Below are 24939 nucleotides of genomic sequence, written 5' to 3'. Positions count from 1 at the left end.
AAGCTGCGAAAAGCCTGGAGAATCTTTTTTTTTTTTTTTTTTTTTTTTTTGTACTTGGGCCTGGAAAAGCCTTGACATTGAGACTTCTAAACCAAGCTGAGCTCCTGTGTAAAGTCGTGATAGTATGCTGACATTCTTGTCAAATCTGGTTTCAAGACTCTTTGAAATTGCTTAATACACTGATGAGTATATGTTAAAGCACGCAAACAATTTTCATAGGAAGTGAACTTGTCTGCGTCAAATTTTGTGGGATGTTTTTGTGTAGGGGATCACTTCGGCTTTGTTCATTAGGTGCTTGTCACAAATCATGTTGGTTAATGCACACTATAAGGTGTCGGCCCTGTGACAGCCAGTTTGAGAAGATGGCATTGCACACACAAATTCCCAGACTCATAGCCCAAGCTGTGTTTGGTCATTAAAATTCATAAAAATGGTTAAAATAACTACTGGGATAACTGCTGACAACACAGTTGTCAATCTGAAACACTACTTAATAAGTAATTACATAATCTGACTAATTGATCAGTGGAAGCACATTACTACTTGAAATTTCAGCAATCAGGATTTTTTTGGATATCTACGGTGCCCCAGATATGATACTTCTAACACAGTCACAGTGAGTGAAATACATGCCTATGTGCTAATGAATGCATGCACTGGGTAGGCTGTCTTATTTTTCTTATTTTGAGCTGACTTTTGTGGTATATAGGGCAATTCCTGGCAATCTCTGTCTTTAGCTATCTTTGCAGCACATGTCATGACACATGCCTACTGAATGTGGAGAGTTTTTAGGGTAACTACAGCTGAAAGCTGTGATGTGCTCATGCACTGGTTCAGGCCTATGTCCCAGCCCTATACATTAGCACTGGATAATCCATAGGAAGGGCCTGTAGCCTGAAGCTTGCCTCCCTCCCTGCAGTAAAGGCTGGTCTCACCAGCAGACCTTAGCTCTGGTCTTTTCTGGGAGCTAGGAACATTGTTCTGTGAGGTAGATATGTTAGCACCAGAACACAATCCTCTCTACAGGTAATCAGGACATTTGTAAACACTATGATCTCATCAGAAATAGGTTATAATTTTCTCTAGGTGTGTTTTTAACACAACACTTTATTCTTCATGGTCTAGATATTTAATCTAGTCTCTCTTGTCCCTTACAGTTGAATGGAGAGGTTTCTTTTCAGTATGAAGTTACACATATACATAATGTGTATATGTACATTTACTGTATATCATGGAAGATAACTGTCCGTGTTGACCTGTTAAAACGCTATACAACTTAGCGTACATTTGAGGTAGCCTGGTGATCAAGATGGTTTTAGTATTGTATGATTTATAAACAAAGTGTGTATACATAGATTACATGTACATTGACATGTCCAGAGTCAGATATGTTGACCTGGGGTATGTGGAATGTAATACCTGTGTTGCTGACATTAGCCTGCTATTTTACTGATGTACCTGTACATTTACCTTACTGATGTGGCCACACGGTCATGTCGGCAGACTTTATTAATAATGCAAACATTTAACTGAAACCAACTGAATGTTTGGCTGATTTGATCTGGATTTGCCATGTAGGATTTTCAATATGTGATACTTCATGTTTAATAGTGAAAGTCAGACAAGCCATGGTATTAATTGCTGCACATCTTTGTCAATTTCTTAAGGTAAATACCATTAGTAGACGAGTGAATAACTTTTTCACATTTTTGATGTAATATTTAGCAAAAAATGAAGATTGACAAATAGTATGACAAACATACAGAATAATTAAGGCACTATAGCTCATTATTGTAGACAGAAGTGTAAAGCTTTCAAAGTATAACTAATTATACAAAAACGCTGACAGTATAAGAATAAGTTCAAGACTTTTTCTAAGTAGAGGAAATTTTTGATCCAACTGATATAAAACTCAACAAAATCTGCTCATTTTGGGTATGACAGCACTTGGTCAAGAGAAGTGTGAAAGTGGTAAAGGACAAGGTTATTTGCCGACGCCCAGTACGTTTCCGCTGATTTAGGGGAACAATTGACCGGCCTTGCCAATTTTTCTATCATCTAAAGAGTGTGATGTGATATAATGGTGAGATGACATATTGATTATTGCCATAATGTATTTCTCTCCCAAAATCAACGGTGGATTATATATAGACATGCATGTAGAGTTGGCTGAGGGTAACTATTTCTGCTACATGTCATCATTCTCTATTTAACACAGATTTTTATCTAGATCTGATGTAGTAGAATTGGTAAGTGTATACATGCAAATCTTAATTTGTGTTCCAGCATGATTGTCATACTGATGGGAATAGCTAGGATCTGTACACTGTGTATTCGAGTCAGGAATTACGCAGGTTATGCACTGCACAGTCAACCTGATGAAATTTTACGTGTGTTGTAATTTTTAGTGTGCTTTTATGTATGTATATTTTAAGCTCTAAACTGTATATTTTACATGTACTCTCCTGGATCCTGTTTGCTTTATTCTTATCACCAGGTACTGTATTGTCCTGCATATTGATGTACAGTAGCAATGCAGGATGCCTTTGCTAGTTTTTTTTATGCTAAGGAATTTTTCTTTTGGCAGTACAATTAGAATTACATGTAGATGTGTATAGGGTGTGATATACCTGTAATGAGATAATTACTTAATGACATCCATCAAATATTTAAGAATTAACTGAAAGTAATTTTCACATTTTGGTTGCTGTTCTGAGTATCATAGCATGAAAGGAAGGCTGTTTTCCAGACATTAACCACTGTAGAATTAGGCAGCCATACTGATACAAATTACATGACCAGTATCAAAGCTCATGGAATGTATAAAATACTTTTAGAGTTGCCTTTTTGTACTCAGACATATTTTAAAAAGTCGTATTGTAACTTCATCTTCCCTCAGCTGTGTTTTGCATGTTAAAGAACTGCTTAAAAAAAGATGTTTACAGTGAAATAATTCTTTCATCACTGTAAGAGTGCACTTCCTGCACTGTACAGCTTGATAGCATTGCAGGCACAAAGTTTGTGTAGAAAGTATCCTTTTCTGAGCATATATATATATATATATATATATATATATATATATATATATGCATGTTTGTCAAAGTGTTCAGATTGACAAGTTAAATGTTGGTCTACCAATACACAAAAAGCCAAAAGACATGAAAATCGGTTCAGATACGTGTAATTTCAGTTAAACAAATGAAGTACAAGTACAGTGTACAGTTGATCTTTAAACAATACAATTCTAATTATGAGCATCCCAGATGAAGTGAGGATCCAGAAACGCTGACCTTAAAAATGCTGATGTGTACCTACATTTACTGTCCTATGGCCTGCACTGCATGTACCTATAAAGTGACTAATATGTGTAGATGATATATATATGTATAAAATGCGACTCACAGGTAACCCTGTAGTGGCTGTAGTATCCCTGGAATGTACCTGTACCAGGGGCACATAGGACATTGTAGTACCACCTACACACACTGGGGAGGCTACATGCATACAAGATCAGGGCTTCTTGTTACAGACATATCTTTAGTCATACACATTTGCATACATGTGTGTTTTATAGTAGTGAAGTGTGTATGAAGATGGCCGTGTATGTGGTGGAGAAAAGGAAGTGTATGCTTATAGTGTGACTTTTGTCCATGCAGTTGGGGGGGAAAAATGCATTGCAGTTTAGTTCACAGTGTTCCAGATACTTTCATATGTATAGGGTCAAGTGTAAGAGCCCTGAACATTTTGTACAAGTGGTGTGTGATTTATACAAGGATATGAACACAAAATTAGACCATGGCATTTGGCATCTCAGAATCAGTATTATGGGCACTGGTCACAGATCTAAATACTAGAAATGTCCAAGTTTATGGCAGAAAGATAATCTGCTCCATGTAGGGTAGACTGTGCTCTGTGTCAGTTTATTGATTGTAACGTGACATGTTCATGCATGTGCTGCTGTTAAGCTATTACATGTAACTATTGCAGTTACAAGTAATTGCTATCAAACCATACCTGCGGGTATGTTTGATATTCTGGCTGAATAAAACTGCAGATTGTAAACCTCAAACCTTAGGGCAAAGAGGAGTTTCTCCAAGTTTTGTGGAGATATTACTGTTGACCTGTAGTTAAATACAGCTGTCTGGCTCACAGCTGTTACCAGGAAAGTGTCTCAGGCACCTTTTGTCAGAGCAGTGTCCCAGGCACCTTTTACCAGAGCAGTGTCTCCTGCACCTTTGCCAGAGCAGTTTTCCAGGCACCTTTATGCCAGACCAGTGTCCCAGGCACCTTTGCCAGAGCAGTTCCCCATGCAGGCACATTTGCCAGAGCACTGTCCCAGGCAGGCTCCTTTTGCCAGATCACTGTCCCAAGCACCTTTGCCAGAGCAGTGTCCCAGGAGCCTTTTTGCCAAAGCAGTGTTCCATGCAGGCACCTTTTGGCAACCGCCCAGACCCCTGTTACCATGGCAATATCGTAGACACCTGTCACCAAGATTGTTTTATCAGGTTTACTTTTGTCTCATCTGTGTGGGTTCAGACATCCATTACAGCATTAATGGAATAAACTTTAACACAGCAAGTACTGTCAGCGAAGTAAGTCAATAAATAAAGGTCCTGCAGATGTACATAACATGTATCATAATACTGCTAGAATTCTCTTCCCTCCTGTTTTGGATTTATTTTTTGAATTGTTGCTTAACATCACTGTTGTTTTAGATGTATTGCTTTCCAGTTCACAAATTCAAACATGAGTTCACACATCAACAGATGGAAATTTGTTGCGTAGCAGACATGCTGTCTATTTGGAAATATGTGCTTTCCAAATTAGTCCAGGAACAGTACATGAATTGTGATACTCATCATCATACATGTACTTGGGATAAAGTCCCAGTGCTGACTGTCTTGTGTATGTGTAGCTGGCTGGCAGTATAATATTCTGTTTGTATACTGTCTTTGTGTATACATATGAATCTTTTTTTATTAGCTGTGCAACAGCTGAGAAAAATTCTGGTTCATTTTATGAATATTCAGAATATAGAGTCTGTACACAAGTTATCCTTGGTGTTTCTGCAATTGTTAATTTGTTCTGCAGATGTTGTCTTAGCTCTTCTATTTCTGTCTGTTAATATTTTCAGTATTTTCGGTCTAAAGTGTTGGAATACAACCTTTATCATGTAGAATTTAAGAAAAGATTACGTATACAGTATATGGTATTCCTTTGAAGAAATTTATGTGAAAGAAAGAATCCAGAGCAAATTTCACAAACAATCATATTTGAGGAAAACTGGTTTTAGATTTCCTATTTTGTGCCAAAATTTTCTGCAGAATACAGTACTGAATACTTTATGATTACAGTGTATGAATGAGATCTTGTCTGTGTATGGTGATGTCTGGGTGATGTATGGATGGATGAGATGTTGTGTGTATGGTGATGTCTGGGTTATGTATGGATGGATGAGATGTTGTGTGCATGGTGATGTCTGGGTGATGTATGGATGGATGAGATGTTGTGTGTATGGTGATGTCTGGGTGATGTATGGATGGATGAGATGTTGTGTGTATGGTGATGTATGGATGTATGGGATGTTGTGTGTATGGTGATGTCTGGGTGATGTATGGATGGATGACATGTTGTGTGTATGGTGATGTATGGGTGATGTATGGATGGATGAGATGTTGTGTGTATGGTGATGTCTGGGTGAAGTATGGATGGATGAGATGTTGTGTGTATGGTGATGTCTGGGTGATGTATGAGATCTTGTGTGTGTATAGTGATGTCTGTGTGATGTATGAGTGTGTGAGGGATTTTTTTGTGTGTGTGTATGTGGTAGTGTCTGGGTGATGTATGGAAGTGCAAGTGATCTTTGTTGGTGTATGGTGATGCCTGGGTGATGTATGATTGTTTGAGTGATCTTTGTGTTAGGTGTATGATGATGCCTGGATGTGTAAGTGATCTTTTTATATGTGTATGGCGATACATGGGTGATGTATGAGGGATCTGTGTGTATATGGTGATACCTGAATGATGTACATGTATGGATGTGTGAATGATTGTTGCGTGCATGAGTGGTATCTGGCTGATGTATGCACTATGCTGCTGTCTCTTATCCCATAGGGTTACAGGTGAGTTACGGGCTTGCAAACATTTTGACAAAGGCCCAGCTCTCAGTGGCAGGTGTCGCCTGTCTTAGTTCAGCTCATATAGCCTGTTAGCTTTTTACCTGACTGGCTGGTTAATGCAGGCAGGGATCTCTGGGATGACTTTGTGATGAACTGGCTTACTTACATGTATACGCTTTACCTGTGTGTTCACCTGTCTGTATAAGCACTTCATGATCACTCAGGTGTGTTGAGTATAGCCAAGCTGGTAAACAAAGAAGTTACTTGAAACTAACAAAAAAGTTACTTTCAGACAGATGTACATATATTTTGTGTACATGTACGTTCACCTGATCAGGTTTGAAATATGCCATCTTTTGATACATGTAACCCAAGTTACCAGAAATGTTCAAGTTTTTGTACTTCATCGTTCCATGGTACTCTTCTTGTTGAAAACTTCTGTAGTACATTGTAAATTCACCAAATCCATGATTCTGTATACTCTAAATAATGACCTTTACAGAACAAGGTAAGATTTGAAATAATTGAAGTAAAAAAAAGTAAAGTAAAAATAAGTAAAAAAGATAGCAATTTTGTGGGTTTTGGAGATAATCCTTGTTAACACATTGTAAGATAATGTGGGGAAAGTCTTGTGGGTAGTGTTGCGGTGGACATTTTTGAGTGTGCACAGTCTACCCTTGATGTGTATGGTGCATTTTATTCTTTATTTATTTGTTTATGTAATTCATAGGTGTTTAATGCTGTACTCATTAATATTTCACTTATACATGTACATTGGAAGAAACTCAAGACAATTTGCAGGTAGCTGGCAGACTATCTCACGTACAACTGGAGGGCGCACTTCATTGTAATTGTAATGTTCAAAGTAACAGGTGTATCTTTAGGGCAGGATTATACCTTTGTGTTCATCAAACTGACCTGTTAAAGTTTTTAGTTCAATATGTTTTATGACAACTCTTAAGTAATTGATTACCCTGTGTTTCTCATACACCCTGTAGCCGTTGTCATTTGGAAAAGGAAACCACCTGAGTTTGAAGAGATCATTTAGTTGTTTGGTGTTGTAGCCCATACTCAAGAATGTTTCACTTACATGTATACTGTGTGACCAAAATTATTGTGGGAGGAAACTGAACAGATATTTGGGAAAACCCATGACCATTCACAGGTTGCTGGAAGACCTTCCCACATACAGCTGGAGAAGAAGCCAGATCTGGAACTCACTGCGGCCACATTGATGAAATGCTCGAGTCATTCTGTTGTGCTGTTGTAGCTAGAATCTCAGATTAGACAGATTACGAGTTATTATGAGTTTTTACAGTAGTGAATTAAAAGTCTGTATTGTGCGAAGGTTCAGGTGTTATAACATACAAAAGTTTAGGCTATGTTACTGATGTTAGTACATAAGATGTGCTCTGACACTGATGATGAATACATATCACTAGACATTTACTGTAATGAGGAAGTTGTTTACAGGAATGCAGTACTCGAATGTATGATAAGAAAGAGCAGTGTAGGGAGATAGGCCAGGCATGTTGAGTTGGTGGGTTGCTATAGTGTCCAGTGGCTAGTGTTTCAGTGAGGAAACACTACAAATGTGTCAGCAATGAGACCTAAATGTTCCTACTACATCTCATCTACACGTAATCTGGATGTACCGCAGCAACTCGGTATTTATTGCTGATTCCAAATTAGAATTCAGTACACTATAAATTACAGATCGTCATTATCATCATGAAATATGAGACTAGCAGCTTGAAGCCAGCAATTCTTGGAGTGACACCCCGTTAGACACTGTTATGACTGACCAGTATTCGGTTGTTTATCCCTGGTACTCTGGTTTCTTTCATTGATAAAGCTGGCTGCCATTGTATAAGTAAAAAATTGTTGAGTATTGTGTCAAAGAACAGTCAAATAAGTAAATAAGTAGAACCTAGCATCTGTGCTTATGCTGTTACATTTCATGTAACATCTAACTTGTCAGTCTAAAACCAAGTGGTTTTTTATTTCTTTATTTAGTTATATATTTATTTATTTATTTATTTTGTTGAAATTACAGGTACTAGATCTTAAATGAAGTTGTGAAGCTCTTGCTTAGCCTTACTTCCTCTAATTAGAATAGCTTCAGGAGTGGAAGATCCAAGGTCAATCCAGGGTCGAGTCACACCTAGCACTTTAAAAGAGGAAGTTGTAACTTCCTTGCTTGGCGTTCGGCATGAAGGGGATAGTGCAACGACTGGTTGACCCGTATCAGTATAATAGGGCCTGTCGGCTTACTTGCTGTCGGTAAAGCGTCTCAAGGAGGCAGCACTATGTAAAAGAGTGGTGGAAATCCGTCCTGCAACATGGAGGCACATCACATGCACTCTAATGATTCCTTCGTCATCATATGACTTAAAAATTGTTAAGTACAATTTTAAACCCCATGCACTCACTCACTCTAATTAGAATAATGTGAATTGAATTCAAATCATAATTTCTGAACGTCTTAATGCTCATGTAATTTATGTCATTTTACTGTCCTGTTTTGGAGGTAAGATGAATATTCAGGATAGTACTGTTATGGAAAAATGTTCTCAATTGTTATTTGGACACCTGTTTAAAACTCATTTCATTCTGTATTTGTAGTGCTGTTCTGGAATTACTGTGAAATGAATACATTTGAACTGCATTTGTTGAATTTCTTGACCAAAATATCTGGCGAATGAATTAATCTTTGTTCATAAGTTTTGGTTGAGTGTTGATTTTTTTCTCCAGTAGAAGGCCTTTTGAGAATGATTGTTGTTAGATAACGTTGCTGTGATCCATAACTATAGGTATGCTATGCACAGATCCTATTTTACAGGTACAGCTTTGTAAGTGTGACTACATAAACACACATGACGCTAATAACTCTTTCTTATTTGCAGGCCTTTGAAAATGGCAGATGACCTGTAACTTGTCACCATGGTTACCACACTGGCTGATGTTCCCGCCCATGTGGTACCTCCCCAGGGGGTTGAGCTGAAGCAGTCAGGGGTGTGTGACAATGAAACAGGTGTGTGAAAGTGAAAGGGGAGACAACTCTGACCTCACAATTCTCTTGTACATCACCACAATAATAATACATTTGAGAGGCTGGTGAACAATGGCCTACCAAGACATGGAAATAATCAGTGAAAGACTTCATATGATTCCAAATGAAAAGGGCTGGAAAAAATTTTATAAGGATTATTCATTGGCGAGAGTAGACACAAACTGTTTAGGCATAACTTTTGGCCTCCTTTGAGCTGCTTTAAGCTCAATGTTTTCAGGGTTAGCAAAGCCTTAAGCAGCAGTTCCTGTATGCCTAGTTTACTTAGCAAACCTTGCTTTGTGACAGGTGCATGGTGTACAGAGAAGCTTGCAGGAGGCAGCAAATTTGGACCCTTTATTGGGAGAACTCTTCAGGAAGGGAAGGAGAAGAAGGTTGACTTCAGATATGCCTGGGAGGTTAGTTATGTGTTGTGATTTTTGAAAATTTCTTCAAATTGTTTTTAATGTTGATTCATGTTTGACAATGTCAGTGTTTCTTTTTGTGTTTGTATTATAAAAGAAAAGTGTCAAACAGTACTGGCTGTCAAAGAAATATATCAGAATTCTTAAGGTTGTTGTTGATTATTTACATGGACTTTTATGATGTTCTTTTGCAAGGAAGTAACTGTTCATTAAAAATAGTTACTGTAAATACTGCCATGGTTTTCTAGTTCCCTATGGTGTCAGCCTTACAAACTAGAAACCATATTATGATGCACATGTCATGGTTTCCTCCAGGGATGCAAGTTTCTGTGGACGTTCAACAATGTGTGAGGAGTATTCTGCCAGATTCCCATCTGATTTCTTTCAGACTTGAGCTGATTGTCTTCAGACCGGAGCTGGTTTCCTTCAGACATGAGCTGGTTTCCTCAAGAGTTTAGAAGTTTTCGTGCACACTTGAGCTAGTCTCCTCTAGACTTGAGCTAGTTTCCTCAGCAGTAAATCTTATAACTCACAGCTCTCCGGCTGTACGTTGGAAGGTCTGTCAGCAAGCTGCGGATGGTCGTGGGTAACCCCCGGGCTGTGCCCAGTTTCCTCCCACCATAATGCTGGCCGCCGTCACATAAGTGAAATATTCTTGAGTACGGCGTAAAACACAAATCAAATAAATAAATAAATATAACTCACAGTAAAATGAAATAATTTCGAGATGTCTTACAAAAATAAACAAATCCAATCAGTGTAGTTTGTATTGGTTTTGTTTGTAAGGTTTATGACCCTGACACGCACAAGCTGCTTCACATTGTGGATGCCACAGACCCACAGCATGGTAACTGGATGAGATATGTGAACTGTGCCCGCTACCTGGAGGAACAGAACCTGGTTTCTGTGCAGGAGGGCTCACATATTTTCTACAGAGCTATTAGGGTGAGTGCTGTCTTGGGAAATACCAGGAAAAAGTAAATTTCCAAAACTTTACTTACATCAATACTTACTTACTGTTAGAGAGGCTTTGTGTTGATTTTGTCATACCTACATGCAGCAGTCAAAATTGAAAATTATCTGTATAAATGTAGGTATTATTTTGTCTGGACTCTTGAATGTTACTTGCAAGAATACCCTGTGTGTTAGCACCACAACAGGTACTATGTTGGGGCTTGCTTTCATTGTCCTCATTGTTTTTCCAGCCTTCATTATGGGACTACCTTCCAATGTTATGAATGATATACAGACATTGAGAAAAGTTGAAATGAACATTTTTACTGCCAATATGTTGCTACATGATCATTTAAGATGACACAGTAGCAATTGAAAATACTTCCATGACAAACAATTTTTTTTTGTTATGTTTCTTTTAAGTTATAAAGTAACATTTTACCCTGAAGAATGTCACTTTTAAAACTATCTGATTATGGGAACATTGCCTTATTTAAATTGTATTCACTTGAAAATGTTCCACTTTTATGGCGTTGATCCAGTTTAAGAATGTCAGGGTATGAATTAACTTTCTTAAAGTGCATAATGGATAATGTAGCATAAGAGTGAAAGACCTAAAATTGTTCCCAAAAGATGCATTTTCAGGGGCAAATAAATTTCATAAAATATAATACACAAGCTCAAATGAATAACAGACTGATATTCATAGAAATTATGTCTCGAGTTGCTTTGAGTTGGAGTTCAATTCAAATCACCACATCTCATTCATGTTTTATTCAAATGACAAAGATACAACAAAACACAAAAAAATTTTTCTAAGTAAAATGTCAAAATTTTGTTTGTACTCTTTGAATTATGTTTTTCCACTCTGTAATTATACTATAATTACACAGTGCTCAAAACCTGTTTGTCATTGAAGTAATTTTTACTATACAGTATAATTACACAGTGGAAAAACATAATTCAAAGGGTACAAAAAAAAAATTTGACATTTTAGTGGAAAAATATATTAGTGTTTTGTAGTATCTTCATCATTTGGTTAAAAATATGAATGAAGTGTGGTGATTTGAACTGATAAATGGTAGGAACTGCAAGAAGAGCTATGGTCAGCAGTGAATAAATGCACTAATACTGTGGTGCTACTATGCTATTTTCAGGATATTTCACCTGGTGAAGAGCTTCTAACGTGGTATTCGAAGGAAGAAACCCTATCCAAGAGAAAGAGAAAAGATAGTGTGAAAAGTCAGCCAGGTGTGTAACTTGTTGTCAAATTCTGTACCATTTTGGTTTTAGGTTTAAGACATAGAGCAGTTAATTTAAGAATGAGGGAAATAAAAGTGCATAAAATTGTTGTTGTCACACATACTGTAAACTAAGTGTCATAAATTGTCCACATATATGTATTGATTCAGTGTGGCTGGTATGAAACTTTAAGTGTTATGACACCTTGCAGTATTTATTTATTTGAATTGTGTTTTACGCCGTACTCACGAATATTTCACTTATACAACTGCAGCCAGTATTATGGTGAGAGGAAACTGGGCAGAGCCCGAGGGAGACCCACGACTATCCACAAGCTGCTGGCATACCTTCCCACATACGGAGACCTTGCAGTATGATAAGTCATAGTACAAGAGCACACTCTATGCATTTTAATGTGAATTTGCTTGTAAATGTTACAGTAAAATGGACACCTAAATTTTATCTCAATTTTTAATGCCTCAGTTTATGTGATATTCTTTTTTTTTTTGCTTTTTCATGAAGAACCATCTAGTCCACCAAAGGTTCGCAAGAAACCTGGTCCAAAGCCGAAGAAGGAAAGACTTGAGACCACAGTGGCTGATAATGTCTCTGGTGAAAACAGTCAGGGAATGAAGGACAGTGTGAAAGCCAAGGAGAAAGTTCAAGTCCATGAGAAGGGATCAAAAGGGAAAACTGAAGTGGACACTGTTTCACCAAGCCAGAAATACAAGAGAAGTCATGAGGGAAAGAATCAACAAGAAGGGAACGTCAAGAAACGAAAGAGGAAGAAAGCATTGAGTGATGATTTTGTGGAAGGTACAAACTTGGAACAACTGGTTAATATCAGTAACCAAACCATAGATGATGGTGTGAAGGAAGGGGTTATTAAGGGTCACAGCAAGGTTTCGGAAGGTCATATTGGTGGTAAAAGTGTACGTGGGTCTAAAGGCGGACGTGGTGGGAAGAGCCCCAGGAAGGCAAGTAACTGTGGCACTAGCATGATCTCTCGTGGTACAGGTAGAGGCCGTGGCAAGGCATCAGTATCCGGCGCCGGCATGAAAAGCCCTAAGAATCTTTATAAAGCTGCACTAAATGATGAAGATAAGACGAAAGGAAAAGGTGAGGGTAAAGGTCGAGGACGAGGCCGTGGAAGTGGCAGAGGGAAAGCCATGAGCCCAGTGGTCAAGGTGAAGAAGCTGAAGGAAGATTCGATGACAGTAAATGATGACAATAACAAAAAGGTAGCTGATAAACTGTGGTCTCTGGTAAAAGCTACTAGTTTCGGGATGAACTCTGCAGCCAAGGAAGGTGAGTACAGCTTTGAGATTCTGACTCATCACAGCATCACCGGGAAGATGGGGGAAGAAGCTGTACCAGTGTGACATTTGTTCTGGTGTTTATCGCCATGCCTTCAGTTTAAAGCGTCATTACCTGCGCAATCACATATACTGTTATTACCTGTCTGAGGCTGATGTGTCAAACTGCAAGATCATTATCAGCCAGCAGGAGGGACTGATTAAAAACAAACCCAAAAACCTCCCACCTAAGACTGGTAAATATTTGGAGGAAAAACAGACTGAGAAAGACACGCGGAAAAGTGATGCAAACAGCTCATTGGCTAAGACTGATGTATCTGGCGATGAATTGGCCAGTGAAACACAGGTTAGACCTTCATTGCAAACTCGTCCTCATCCTGTTCTGTTTCCTGGACTGTATCGCTGTAATGTTTGTAACAAACTGTTTGACTATATAGAAGATTTGAAGTCCCACACCAAGGATCATCCAACTGTTCCCACACAAAAAATGTTTGCCTGCAACCAGTGTGACATGAAGTTTGCCTACAAACAGAACCTCATGAGACATCAGGCCGTCCACACAGGTGGGTGAAAAGTTATCTCCCCTTTAACATTACAGGGCTTTATGTTATGCTTTTGACTCAAAAGAACAGACTCTATTGTAAATGTGAGCTGTTTGCCATCAATTTTAAGATAAGGTCCCCTGTGGTTACTGTTTGTGGAGCCTTTGTGACAATAAGTGGCCATTGAAGACCACTTGTCTTCCACAAATATGGTATCCATGTGTGTTTGTCTCATGCGGGAATGTCAGTAACTTGTCAAAGGTTGGTGGATTATTTAATGCACCCTGGTGTCCTGTTCCCATAAAACAGATTGAGTATGATGATAAACCGCAATCAAATAGAAGAAATAAAGGTCAGGTTATGTGAAATGTTGTATATATGATGGGAGAAAACCCTTACTGGCTCAGATTGTTAGAGTGTTTACTCACTGGAACAGAGGTCAGGTGTTCAAATCCTGCTCCTACTTCTTTGGTTGTGGTTTCGCCTCTGGAGGTTAAAAATAAAGAGTTTGTCTTGTAACCAGGCAAGGTTGATGGTTTACTTTGGGCACTTTGTTTCTTCCACCCATACAACTTATTGCTGTCATTTGAGTAAAAAGTTCTTGAGTACGGAGTTAAACACCAATGAAATAAGTATCAGATCAGGCTTGCTATGGTATTTAAAATCTAAAACAGTTTCTTATATAGTTTTCAGTTGTCTCCTTATTGATGCTTATTGATTTTTTTTATATTTTTATATTTTTTTATTTTCATTATATGTACATTATTGTTGTAGCAGTTCAATTGGCCATATAATACGGGGGTAATGTGGTTTGCACCAATCAATTTCTTGTCACAAAATATGTCGGATTAGCTTCTTTCCAAGCACATTTATAATTGTAAAGTATGCTAATAATATGAATGAGAAGTTACTGTCATAAATTTCAATTTTTGTAGGTGTTCGGCCATATGTGTGCAAAACATGTGACAGAAACTTCCCTACCTCAACTAGTCTGAAGACACATGAGAGAGTCCATGCTGGGAAGGCTCCAAAATGCAAACACTGCAAGTCGTCATTCACATGGAGGGTGGAATTGAAAAGGCACATGCAGAAGCTGCATCCTGAATATCTCCATCATTGCCCGTACTGCAGGAAGAGCTTTCTGGCAAGGAAGGCTTTCCAGCGACACTTGACCACTCATGAAGATGATCCCATCGATGTCAAGGATGATGTGTCCTTCGACCCACCCCCATCTCAAGTGCCTAAAAAACAAGCAGCAGTGAGCAGAAAAGGTAAATCCAAGTCACCTAAGAAGAAAAAACCTTTTGCTAAGCAAACCAGAAATAAACGCAGACATTTTAAATTCTCTTGCACAGTTTGCAAGAAACGCTTCCACAACTACGTGAATATGTGTCGTCATAGGCGTTTAGCACATCCAGAACTGGCCAAGCTGGAGAAGGTAGCCGTTACAAAAGAGATTAAGACTGATGAGATTAAAGTGGAGCCACAAAGTGAAGAAGAACCAGAGTGGCTTCCATGTGACGCTACTTTCTTTGCTGGAGTAGCGGATAATATTGCTTACAATCTATGCAACCATATTGATGGTGGCGTGCTGGCTTTGGAGAAGTTTTCAACACACATCAAAATCCAAGACTATAAATCTGTGGCAGCAGTACATGAAAAACCAGAACTCGCACTAAGAGACAAAATCTGGACTCGCTACAACTTTCCCTCTGGCTATGAACCCATCATGACAGATGAGGAGGTGAAGGATGGAACTGTGGTCCCCATTCGTAAACCGACAAAGGATGACACAAAGACAGATCAAGGCTGCAGTGAAGCCAGTAGTCCCACGCAAACACCACATGTGCTGAAAATCCCAGAGTTCCATCGCTGCACGGTATGCAACTGTGTCTTTTCTAACTCAGAAAGTTACCAGAGTCATATGCAGCAGAAGCATGATAACGCATGTGAAGACAGCGGTCTGGCTGAACTAGAGAACAGTGGTGACCATGTTAAGGGGGAAACACAGGGGGAAGGTGACGCGGGTCTTGTCCTCAGTGTAGAGGATGAAGCAAGGGGTAGTGGTTCAGAAGGTCATAGCCCTTTCCACCAATATCAAGATATAGCCTTTGGTAAAAACGATGATTTGAAATTCATATGTGGTGTGTGCAAGAAGGATTTTCCAAATGCATTAGACCTGGGGTTTCACCAGTACAAGAAACACCCAACAATAGACTGTACCTTTCTAGAGGTTGAAGGCGAATCATCCATAGACTCGTTGTTTTATCCAGTGCCCACACAGATTGGCGAACTTGCTGAGGCTAAGAAAAAGCCTTTGGATTCCAGGGAAAACCATTCATTTACGTGTACGCGTTGTCTTAGTCATTTTAGTACTGTGACGCGGCTGTACATTCACATCATAAACTGTGCTCCTAAACCGAAAGTGAAACCTCTGCCGGCAGAACCAAAAGGCAGTTTGCAAACCAGAGAAGTCCAGTGGTGAAGAATAGATTCCAAGTTAGTGACAAGAAGCGAAAATCCAAGTCTGAGAGTGATGCCAGTCGGGAAATCAATGGGGAGAAAAGTAGGATGTTTAAGGGCTGTCGCAAGAGAATGGTGTCAACGTTACCTGAGCCTGACGTTTCTCGTGGAGCTATCCGACGACGTCAACGTGGAGGTCTATTGTACAACCCAAGAAATCATGTAAGACGACGTGAAATGACGGAAGTTTTAGAGCGACATCAGTGCAATGGCTGCGGGTGTAAGTTCCAGACGATATCTCTGTTAGAGAGGCACATTCGGAAGTGTGACGAAAAGGAAAAACTAAGGAGCGTGAAACCTCTAAAACGGAGTGCCTGCGACCAGATGTCGCCCAACTCTAAACTTACTTGTCGTTATTGCTCGCGTCAGTTCACTTACCTCAAATTCTTAGTGAATCACTATCGGGACTTCTGCCGAATCAGAAAAGAAAAGTTGTCTTGTGGGACACTTACAGACGACGATTTCAAAGATGAGGACCGGATCAAAGCAGCAGCTCTTTCGGCAGCGAACCGCGAACTGGAACGACGAGAGTCTAGCGAGGTGGCCCTCAATGGAGAAGGGGGCGGTCAAGATGGGCGGGTGAAACGCGGTTGGCCGCGAGGAATGAAACGTAAAAAAGGACGCAAAAATCACTGCTGGACCTATATCAAGAAGCGGAAGTCCTCGGACGGATCGTCTCCATCTCCAGGAAGTGCCTGGCCCAGCAAAGTTTTTCCGGGAGAACGTCTATCCTCATCAGCTGTTTTGCCATGTAGACTAGATTTTGAGGATACGTTCAAAGACTTGAAGGTTGAGGCACCAGAATTTTCTGATACCAGCAATTCTAATATCGCTGAAGAGAAATACGCAGAGAAGGATAAACATTTCAGGGAGAGAGCTCCTGAGCGCCCGTCAGGCAAAATCGCCCGCAGCAATGATCATTTCGAAAAACATGCCAACAAGTTGTTTAACAAGAAGAGAAAATTAACTCTTCTAGACACAAAAGTAAAGAATCGCACTCTGAATGACACTGAGCTCAAAGACAGGACGGCCTTGGAAACTTACTTTATACCCATTCCACATACGTGTAGTATACCGACGAAAGCTCAGAAGTCCAAATCCATACCCATACCTTCGTCTGCACTCATTGATTCCAAAGAGTCAGTAAAAATATGTGATACCACTGAAGCTAAGGGAAAACTAACTGACAGGTGTAGAAATAGTCTTTACCAAGAGGGGCTTACGGTAAAACCTTTACAAAGATGTGAAAATGATGAGATGAAGGAAGACAGTTCTGAAGAAGGTAAACCTGGCGGATGCGCGACAGATCCACTTGATTTATCAGCGACATTGACTGAACATGTTTCAGGAATGGATCTCGATGAAAAACCCGTAGTTGATGGTGTTAAGTTGACCACGGATTTCTCGGAAACTCTTGGACTTGCAGCAGTGGAAAAACCAATCGGGCCTCGCTGTCCTAGTCCAGTCAGTATCAAACCAGAAGTCTCTGAAACTGAAATTTGCGATAATCCACTCAGTGTCAAACCAAAAATCTCTGAAACTGAAATTTGCGATAAGGACGCGAACTCCAGCGATGAGGATAACACTGTATTGGCTAAACTGGTGAGTATCGACGCAAAGAAAAAACGGCGAGCAACTGGACTGAAACTCGTGATAAACTCTGGGGATTCGATGCCCCCTAAAACACAAGATCATCCTGAAAGTAAAACAACGAAAACGCTAGTACAATCAACAATACCCAGCTTATTTTCTGCCACGAAAACACCGAAACAGAAAAATAAAGCTGTTGTAGTCAAGAAAACGGATTCAGCGCCTCCGTTTGAGGAAATTCACAAAATGCTCGACGCTCTTCAGAGCCCGGACCCTATGGACGTTGAAGACCTATTTAACTCAACGTCTTTGGAGAAACAAGAAAGTATAAGCGAAAACAGCTGTAGCTCTGAATCCGTAGTGAGTAGATGAACTGAATTTTCTTTGCACATGATACAAGTATGTTACAAAACCTAAAGGACAAAAGATTTGAATGCTGTGGACATTTCTCTTTTCACGTTTTCATATTGTACCGAGATAACTTTAAGAAGATATGATTTAATCTGCAGTATAGCGGAGCAAAAAAAGTCGTCATAACACTGTTGCCAGACTTCTCCTTCGTTATTCCGTTTCTGTCTTATACATCATGTTCTGCAGTTTGGGATACCTTCTGCCTGTTATTCATAAGATTATTTGCCACAGATATTGCTCGGTTTCTTTATTAAAACTTACAGGCGTTGTACATAGTACAATATTAGTCATATATGGCGCAGTACCAAACAGGTATGTGGATAATTATGATGCATTGCAGGGATTAAAAGATCCACTTGGACTAAGGTTTATTGTTAGATTGACGAAAAAAACGCGAAGAGAATCGTTGTTGATTGGCTGATATTGGAGATATTGTCATGGAAGCTCTTGGTTTAACCATACTTGCGTACGAGGTGTACTCTGATTCTGTACCGTGCATCTACTAATATTTCAGCTTGGCCTATGCTTGTGTTTTCTCTTACAACAATCAGTCCCGATTCTCTTTATTTAAATGTCTTTAGACTTTCTCTCCCAGTGTGTCCATTTCAATAGTAGTTAATGAATACTGGACAGATGTATATTTGACCCTCTTATGTTATAGTAAGAAATTTGAGTTCAAGTTTTATTTTAATATGTATTCCATATTTTCATTTGCAAAAGTCAATGCAGGTCATTAATTTATTTTCAACTTAGTTTTTCGTCTGTTATAAATTAGTGAATAATATTTATGTGTGAAACGGTTGAGTGAAAGGCTCAAGTATTGTGTAGCGCAAATATATAAAAAGCTTCACATTTGTTTGGGTCGTTATTCGAGGTTTTGCGAAGAAACTGGAAAGTTGCTGACATTTGTGACTTAGTATATAAAATTGCCCCAAACCACAGGCTTCGTTACTACATACCTGTAGTCTGTTCCCATGCAGGGCAATTATAAATTACACAAGAAAGCAGGTCCTCCAGCGTATGGCGTTTAAATTTGTCACTGTGTACGCCCATTCATTAATTCTTAGTTCCTGTCGTGTGAGTAGTGATATATAGAAAATTGTTGTGTTTTTTGTATCCTGTAATTATATCTTTCTGTTGGCATATAAAGTTTCTGAAGCAAGTTGCATGAAAAAATAACATGTTGCAACATGATTGTGTATATTTGTTTCAACATGTTACAGGTTGAATGTTGCGTTTCATCAAGGTCGATTTTCCATGTAGCAAAGAAGTCCTTCGTCATTTTTTCTTCAGGTTGCTTTTTTATTTTCTTGGTAGGAATTTTTAAAAGGCCTGTATGGAAATTGAATTCTAGGAAAGGTGATTGTTATTGATTATTATCAGTCATTATTCAAAGAATACGAAATATGCAGCAAACTTAACTTGGTACATTCATCTCTACTCCTACCCATGTAGTGGCACACACTTGGGTGTACCCTACACCACCTCAATGAATGATGTCAGGACATACGAGAGGCTTTATACAGTTCATATATCCCATATCCGATGGAAAATTGATGCAGATTATCATTTGGCTTGTCTGTTTTCTAGTAGGCTTTGGTATTTTTCTTTGTTTCTTTTGCTTGATACCCATAGTGTTATCCTGATCACTCACTGGACCTTGCACGGTTCATACAGCTAGCTGGATCATGCACGGTGCCTGCAACTAGGTGGATCATGCACGGTTCATAGAGCTAGGTGGATCATGCACGGTACATGCAGCTAGCTGGATCGTGCACGGTACATGCAGCTAGCTAGATCCTACACGGTTCATACAGCTAGCTGGATCATGCACGGTACATGCAGCTAGCTGGATCATGCATGGTGCCTGCAACTAGGTGGATCATGCACGGTTCATACAGCTAGGTGGATCATGCATGGTACATGCAGCTAGCTGGATCATGCACGGTACATGCAGCTAGCTAGATCCTACACGGTACATGCAGCTAGCTGGATCATGCACGGTACATGCAGCTAGCTGGATCATGCACGGTACTTGCAGCTAGCTGGATCATGCACAGTTCACGAATGCCGTCCTTAAATATACATGTTTATGATTTTTGGGTTTTCAGAGTTGGTTTGTTTTGTATACCATACAGATTGATTTGTTTAATGTCACACCCAAAACTTACCTATGACCTAGAACTGGGGAGTATTAATATACAATGGATGTATTTTATGGAAGAAACGCTCGGTATAACGCTGTGTTACAGGTATGGTAAATATTACTGATGTGCTGTAAGGTTATGACTGTGTCTCTTGAAGGTTTACTTGGTTTTTCTTTATTAAATTAAATTTGGAAAAGGTTAGTCGTTCAGTGTATAAAATTGTATTGTACTTGGAAAGCCCAAGGGTGCTAAAGTCTGTCTTTGTGGGAAGGTCTGACAGCAACCTGGGTATCCCCCGGGCTGCGCCCACCATAATGCTGGTCGCCGTCGTTTAAGTGAAATATTCATGAGTACGACATAAAACACCAATCAAACAAATAAATAAATGCGCGCAAGACCAGAGTTCAGTTTTTCTATTGTAGACGTGTATGCTTGTCCTAAGAACTAATGTCGTACATGTAACTGTGATTTACGGTTAAATCGATGCGATACACATCATGTAGATTCACTATTGATCGACGTCACTTGATGAGGTGGATGACGTATCATGCGAGGGTTGCTTCCCATGATACACCAATGTTCATATACAATTTTTGTACTTTTGTTTTGTCGTTTGGGATAAAAGGTTATATTGTTCAGAGTTCAAAAATGAGTTGATTTGTGATAAGTAAAACGTGAACTATTTATAAACATGTGTCTGTGTTTCCTGGGCAATGTTATTTCTTCTTCTTGTTTCCCGTTCAAAGAATTTGTATGTATTAATATTTTGGACACTTACTCTCAAGGCCCTGATTTCATCCGGGCTCTTCCCAGTTTCCTTCCGCCATAATGTGGCCATCGTCGTATAAGTGAAATATTTTTGAGTACGGCGTAAAACACCAATCAAATAAATAAACAATTAAGGCCCTGGCGCTCGTAAGCACCTCAATTGTACATTTGAGGTTACATTCCTTCCCCCAATATGACATGGGCCATATTGTTAATTTGTGGCACTCAGTAGTAAGGCAATAACCCACATACTGTTCAGCACGATGTCAGTATATAATGTGACTCGGCGGGGCGTCTTATCTTGTATTTTTGGTATAGCGTCAGTGAGGCAGCGCAATGAATTCGCTGGCACTGGGTCCGGCCTGCTTCATGGAGATACCGTCGTGCTATGGGCGAAAATAATGTTGAATTGAAATGTCGCTAAGCCAGAATCGAACAAACTGACCTGTGAAGAAAAATATGTGCTAGAGATGTGGGAAAGTTGCACGACGTTTTCCACCAGGTATAGACCTCCATGACAGCCGTCGTAAAAATAAAAAATTCTTCAGTATGGCGTGAAACAACTGTCAAGTAAATCACCCTCTGTGGGAGAAAAATCACATGTCACAAGAGAAAAGGTAGGTGAGATAAGTACCGATAGGCGGAGATTTATTCCGGTTTCTTCCACACATAAATATCTGGTGGTCGTCGTTCTTAAGCACAACGTTAAACCCCATTCAAATAACATAAACAATATATTTCCACGATGTATGAAACTACGAAAAACTGCCCTTTCTTTACTGACAACATTTGCCCATCTAGCAACACATGCGCTGTAAGGAGAATGCCACATGTATATGGTATATATGCCATATGTTTATGGTGTATATGCATATCTGAAGGTCAAATATGGAAAAGTCGGTCACTAACTTGCAAAAAGTCGGTGGTTTAGCCCGAATATCCTGGTTTCCTCCATGCAGCCACATAATTCACAGACCGTGTAAATACTTCACAAATGTTTGCGTCGCTCGCGAAGCGGACCCTCCAATGGCGCCCCACGATTCTGCAGCAAGCGACTGCCGGGAAAGGTGGAAAAGAGAAGATTCTGCTTTTCATTTCTCGTATGTAAACCTAATTTGATGCAGTTTGAATAAAGCTTAGAAACCTTAGATCTCCCTTAAACAAACGACGTGGGTGCAAAAAACGGTCCTCCCAACTTTATTGCATCGGAAAATGCCTATTTTTGAATCGCTCTCAGCGATCTTGTATTCTTTAGATTTGTATAATTTTCAGCTTACCAGATCGTCTGAATGTTTGCGAAGCTTTCGTGACGTTATTTTGTACAACTATGCTTACTGTGGCAAGAAGTGATCTTTTGTCCAATGCTTTAACGTTGGGAGGTCATTTTGTTTTAGATACCAAAGAGTGGTCATGTGATCCTCAACTTCCAACCCGTCTTACAGAATAGCCCTAACTAGGCTAATCCACAGATCGACTGAACCTGCATCTGCAAATGAGTTTGTCAGCATTCAGAACTCTTCACCTGTAGTTTTATGTTGTATTCAGGTCAAAGTAAAGCTAAACCAACAGCTTTAGTTTTCATTTTTAATAAATAACTCTCTTCAGCTGTGTAGTTACGTCATGTTTTGTTTTTTCTTGTCTTTTTTTGTGTATTGTTACAAATATTAACTAGAGGAATAGTCGGAAACTATACTGCTGAATTCATTTATGCTGTTCTGCCTCTCGGTGAATATTGGTGATATGTTCCAAAAATTTTCTGTGAAATTGAAATTTTTTTTAATAAAACACCAATCAAATAAATAAATAAATAAAATTTTCTTCGGTGTTTCACAGATTTTCCAAGACTTCCAGTCTTTCAGTTGGCGTAAAATATTGTTGCTGTTCTGTCATACTTCTCAAAATATCTATATGCAGTTTCGACAGTGCTTTGTGGTTCAGTTGGTGAGCGCGCTAGCGCTGTGTAATAACCCGGCAGCCTCTCACAAATGTGGTCGCTGTGAGTTCAAGTCTAGCTCATGCTGGCTTCCTCCCTGGCCTTAAGGGGGAAGGTCTTCCGGAAACCTACTGATGGTTGTGGGTTCCCCCGGGTTCTGACCGGTTTCTCCCACCATAATGCTGGCAGCCGTCGTATAAAGTGAAATATTTTTAAGTACGGCGTAAAACACCGTAAAAAATCCAATAAATAAACAAATAAATCGTCCATTCATATATAGTTGTAAGCAGGATCATTTGGAGGTAGAGAGTCTACAGTGCAGGTTGTATGTTATCATTTCCTGATAAAATCCTTGACTATAAAAATGAATCAATATATTTTTAGCCATGTCACACTTTTAGTTTGCAACCAAGCGAACAGATAGGTGACAGTACCAGAAATATACAGTCACCCTTTCGCCGCCCAAGGACTTCTAACCCAATGGTTTCGTCAACTCAATAGGTCTACCCTTTTGGCAGATCCTTTTAGTGCTGTCACAGCAATTCGTTAATTTCTGGACTAACTATTCAAATTTGGTTTAGTATTTAAAGTGACAAAACTTTCTGGAATTTGAATGCTTTACATGTTTCTTCGAACAGATGTATCCAACGATAAAAATGTAGGTCTTTCAGAGTAAATAGGATGTACAGGATGTGATTGCCTGTTGCCGCAGCAACTCGACATCTTGTCAGTCAGACTGATGTTTGTAGCGTAACATGATTTAGGTTGCAAAAAAAAAAAAAGAAAAAAAAAAAGACAAGAAAAAACAAAACATGACGTAACTACACAGCTGAAGAGAGTTATTTATTAAATATGAAAACTAAAGCTGTTGGTTTAGCTTTACTTTGACCTGAATACAACATAAAACTACACTGGAAAAACTACTTTGTTACAGTCGAGGAGCGTGTACCATTGAAGCCTTCATATAATAAATCTATTCTAAAGCCAGTAGGGACGTCTGGTGGCGGTGCGGTGGGTGTGGAAAGCAGGTCTTTTGTTTGCACGAGACTTGTTCGATAAGAAACAAAATCGGCTTTGACTTTCGTTCAGTACAAAATTAATACGGTTAGCGACGAGACTCCAACGACGCTAGTCCAATATAAGAAAAGGAGTTGGATTCTTTCGGGGACTATACAAGTCCTCGTGCTGGCGTTGTTGTTGTTTCGCTTCGATATTTGTAAAGTCATACTTAACGATAGCTTCCAACAACTTGATTGACTGTTACATGAAGTTTCTAGAAGTTAGCTAGGTTTCCCCTTCAAACTGCTTCAAATTAGGTGTGCATACCAGGACTGAATAGCAGAATCTTCTATCTCCCACCTTTCCTGGCAATCGCTTGTTTACAGAATCACGGCGCGTCATTGTAGAGGGCGCTGTCGGTTCGAGTTTAACGCTGACTTTGTTACCTATTCCCAGAATACGGTCAGTAACAGAGTGGTTTGCTAGCTTTAACAAAGCGTTTGTTAAAAAAAATCGTTGACAAAATAACCTCAAAATAAATTTAACAAGTAGTATTTTCAGCGTAAAAAATGTCCACACAAGCGTCTCAGTACATTTCAGTGCATGTATGTGCATTATAACTGAATAAGTTTGACGTCCCTGCAACATCAAACCTTATTTAACAGATACGCTCTGATTACAAAATAAAAACCACCGCCCGTTACTCTATTTTTAGAATAAACCCGGCGGATGAAGTAACATCTTCCGTCTGTGACACTGTTGAGGTTATAGTGAAAACACTCACCAGCTCAAGCTAAACGGCATTGACTCAAAATACGAAAATCGGAATTTCGCCCGTGAAAGTTTCTATGCAAATGAAAACATATATGCATATACGGTGTACCAATGCTTAGGGAAAGTTATATCAGATAGTCACGTATG

General features: G+C 39.3%; 1 protein-coding gene across 1 annotated transcript in view; it reads left to right on the top strand.

Annotated features, from left to right (window-relative positions):
* Nucleotides 1-20066, top strand: part of LOC135475646 (uncharacterized) — a 37433-nt gene extending 17367 nt beyond the window's left edge. The window contains 8 exon segments of the mRNA XM_064755578.1: nucleotides 9026-9153; nucleotides 9478-9587; nucleotides 10380-10538; nucleotides 11705-11798; nucleotides 12312-13138; nucleotides 13140-13668; nucleotides 14583-16129; nucleotides 16162-20066. Of these exon segments, the coding sequence (XP_064611648.1) occupies nucleotides 9063-9153; nucleotides 9478-9587; nucleotides 10380-10538; nucleotides 11705-11798; nucleotides 12312-13138; nucleotides 13140-13668; nucleotides 14583-16129; nucleotides 16162-18132 (5328 nt within the window). The 5' untranslated portion in view covers nucleotides 9026-9062 and the 3' untranslated portion in view covers nucleotides 18133-20066.
* The last annotated feature ends 4873 nt before the right edge of the window (nucleotides 20067-24939 follow it).

This window comes from Liolophura sinensis, chromosome 9, assembly GCF_032854445.1.
Source record: "Liolophura sinensis isolate JHLJ2023 chromosome 9, CUHK_Ljap_v2, whole genome shotgun sequence".
NCBI lineage: Eukaryota > Metazoa > Mollusca > Polyplacophora > Chitonida > Chitonidae > Liolophura > Liolophura sinensis.
This window is presented reverse-complemented; position numbering and strand designations above follow the sequence as displayed.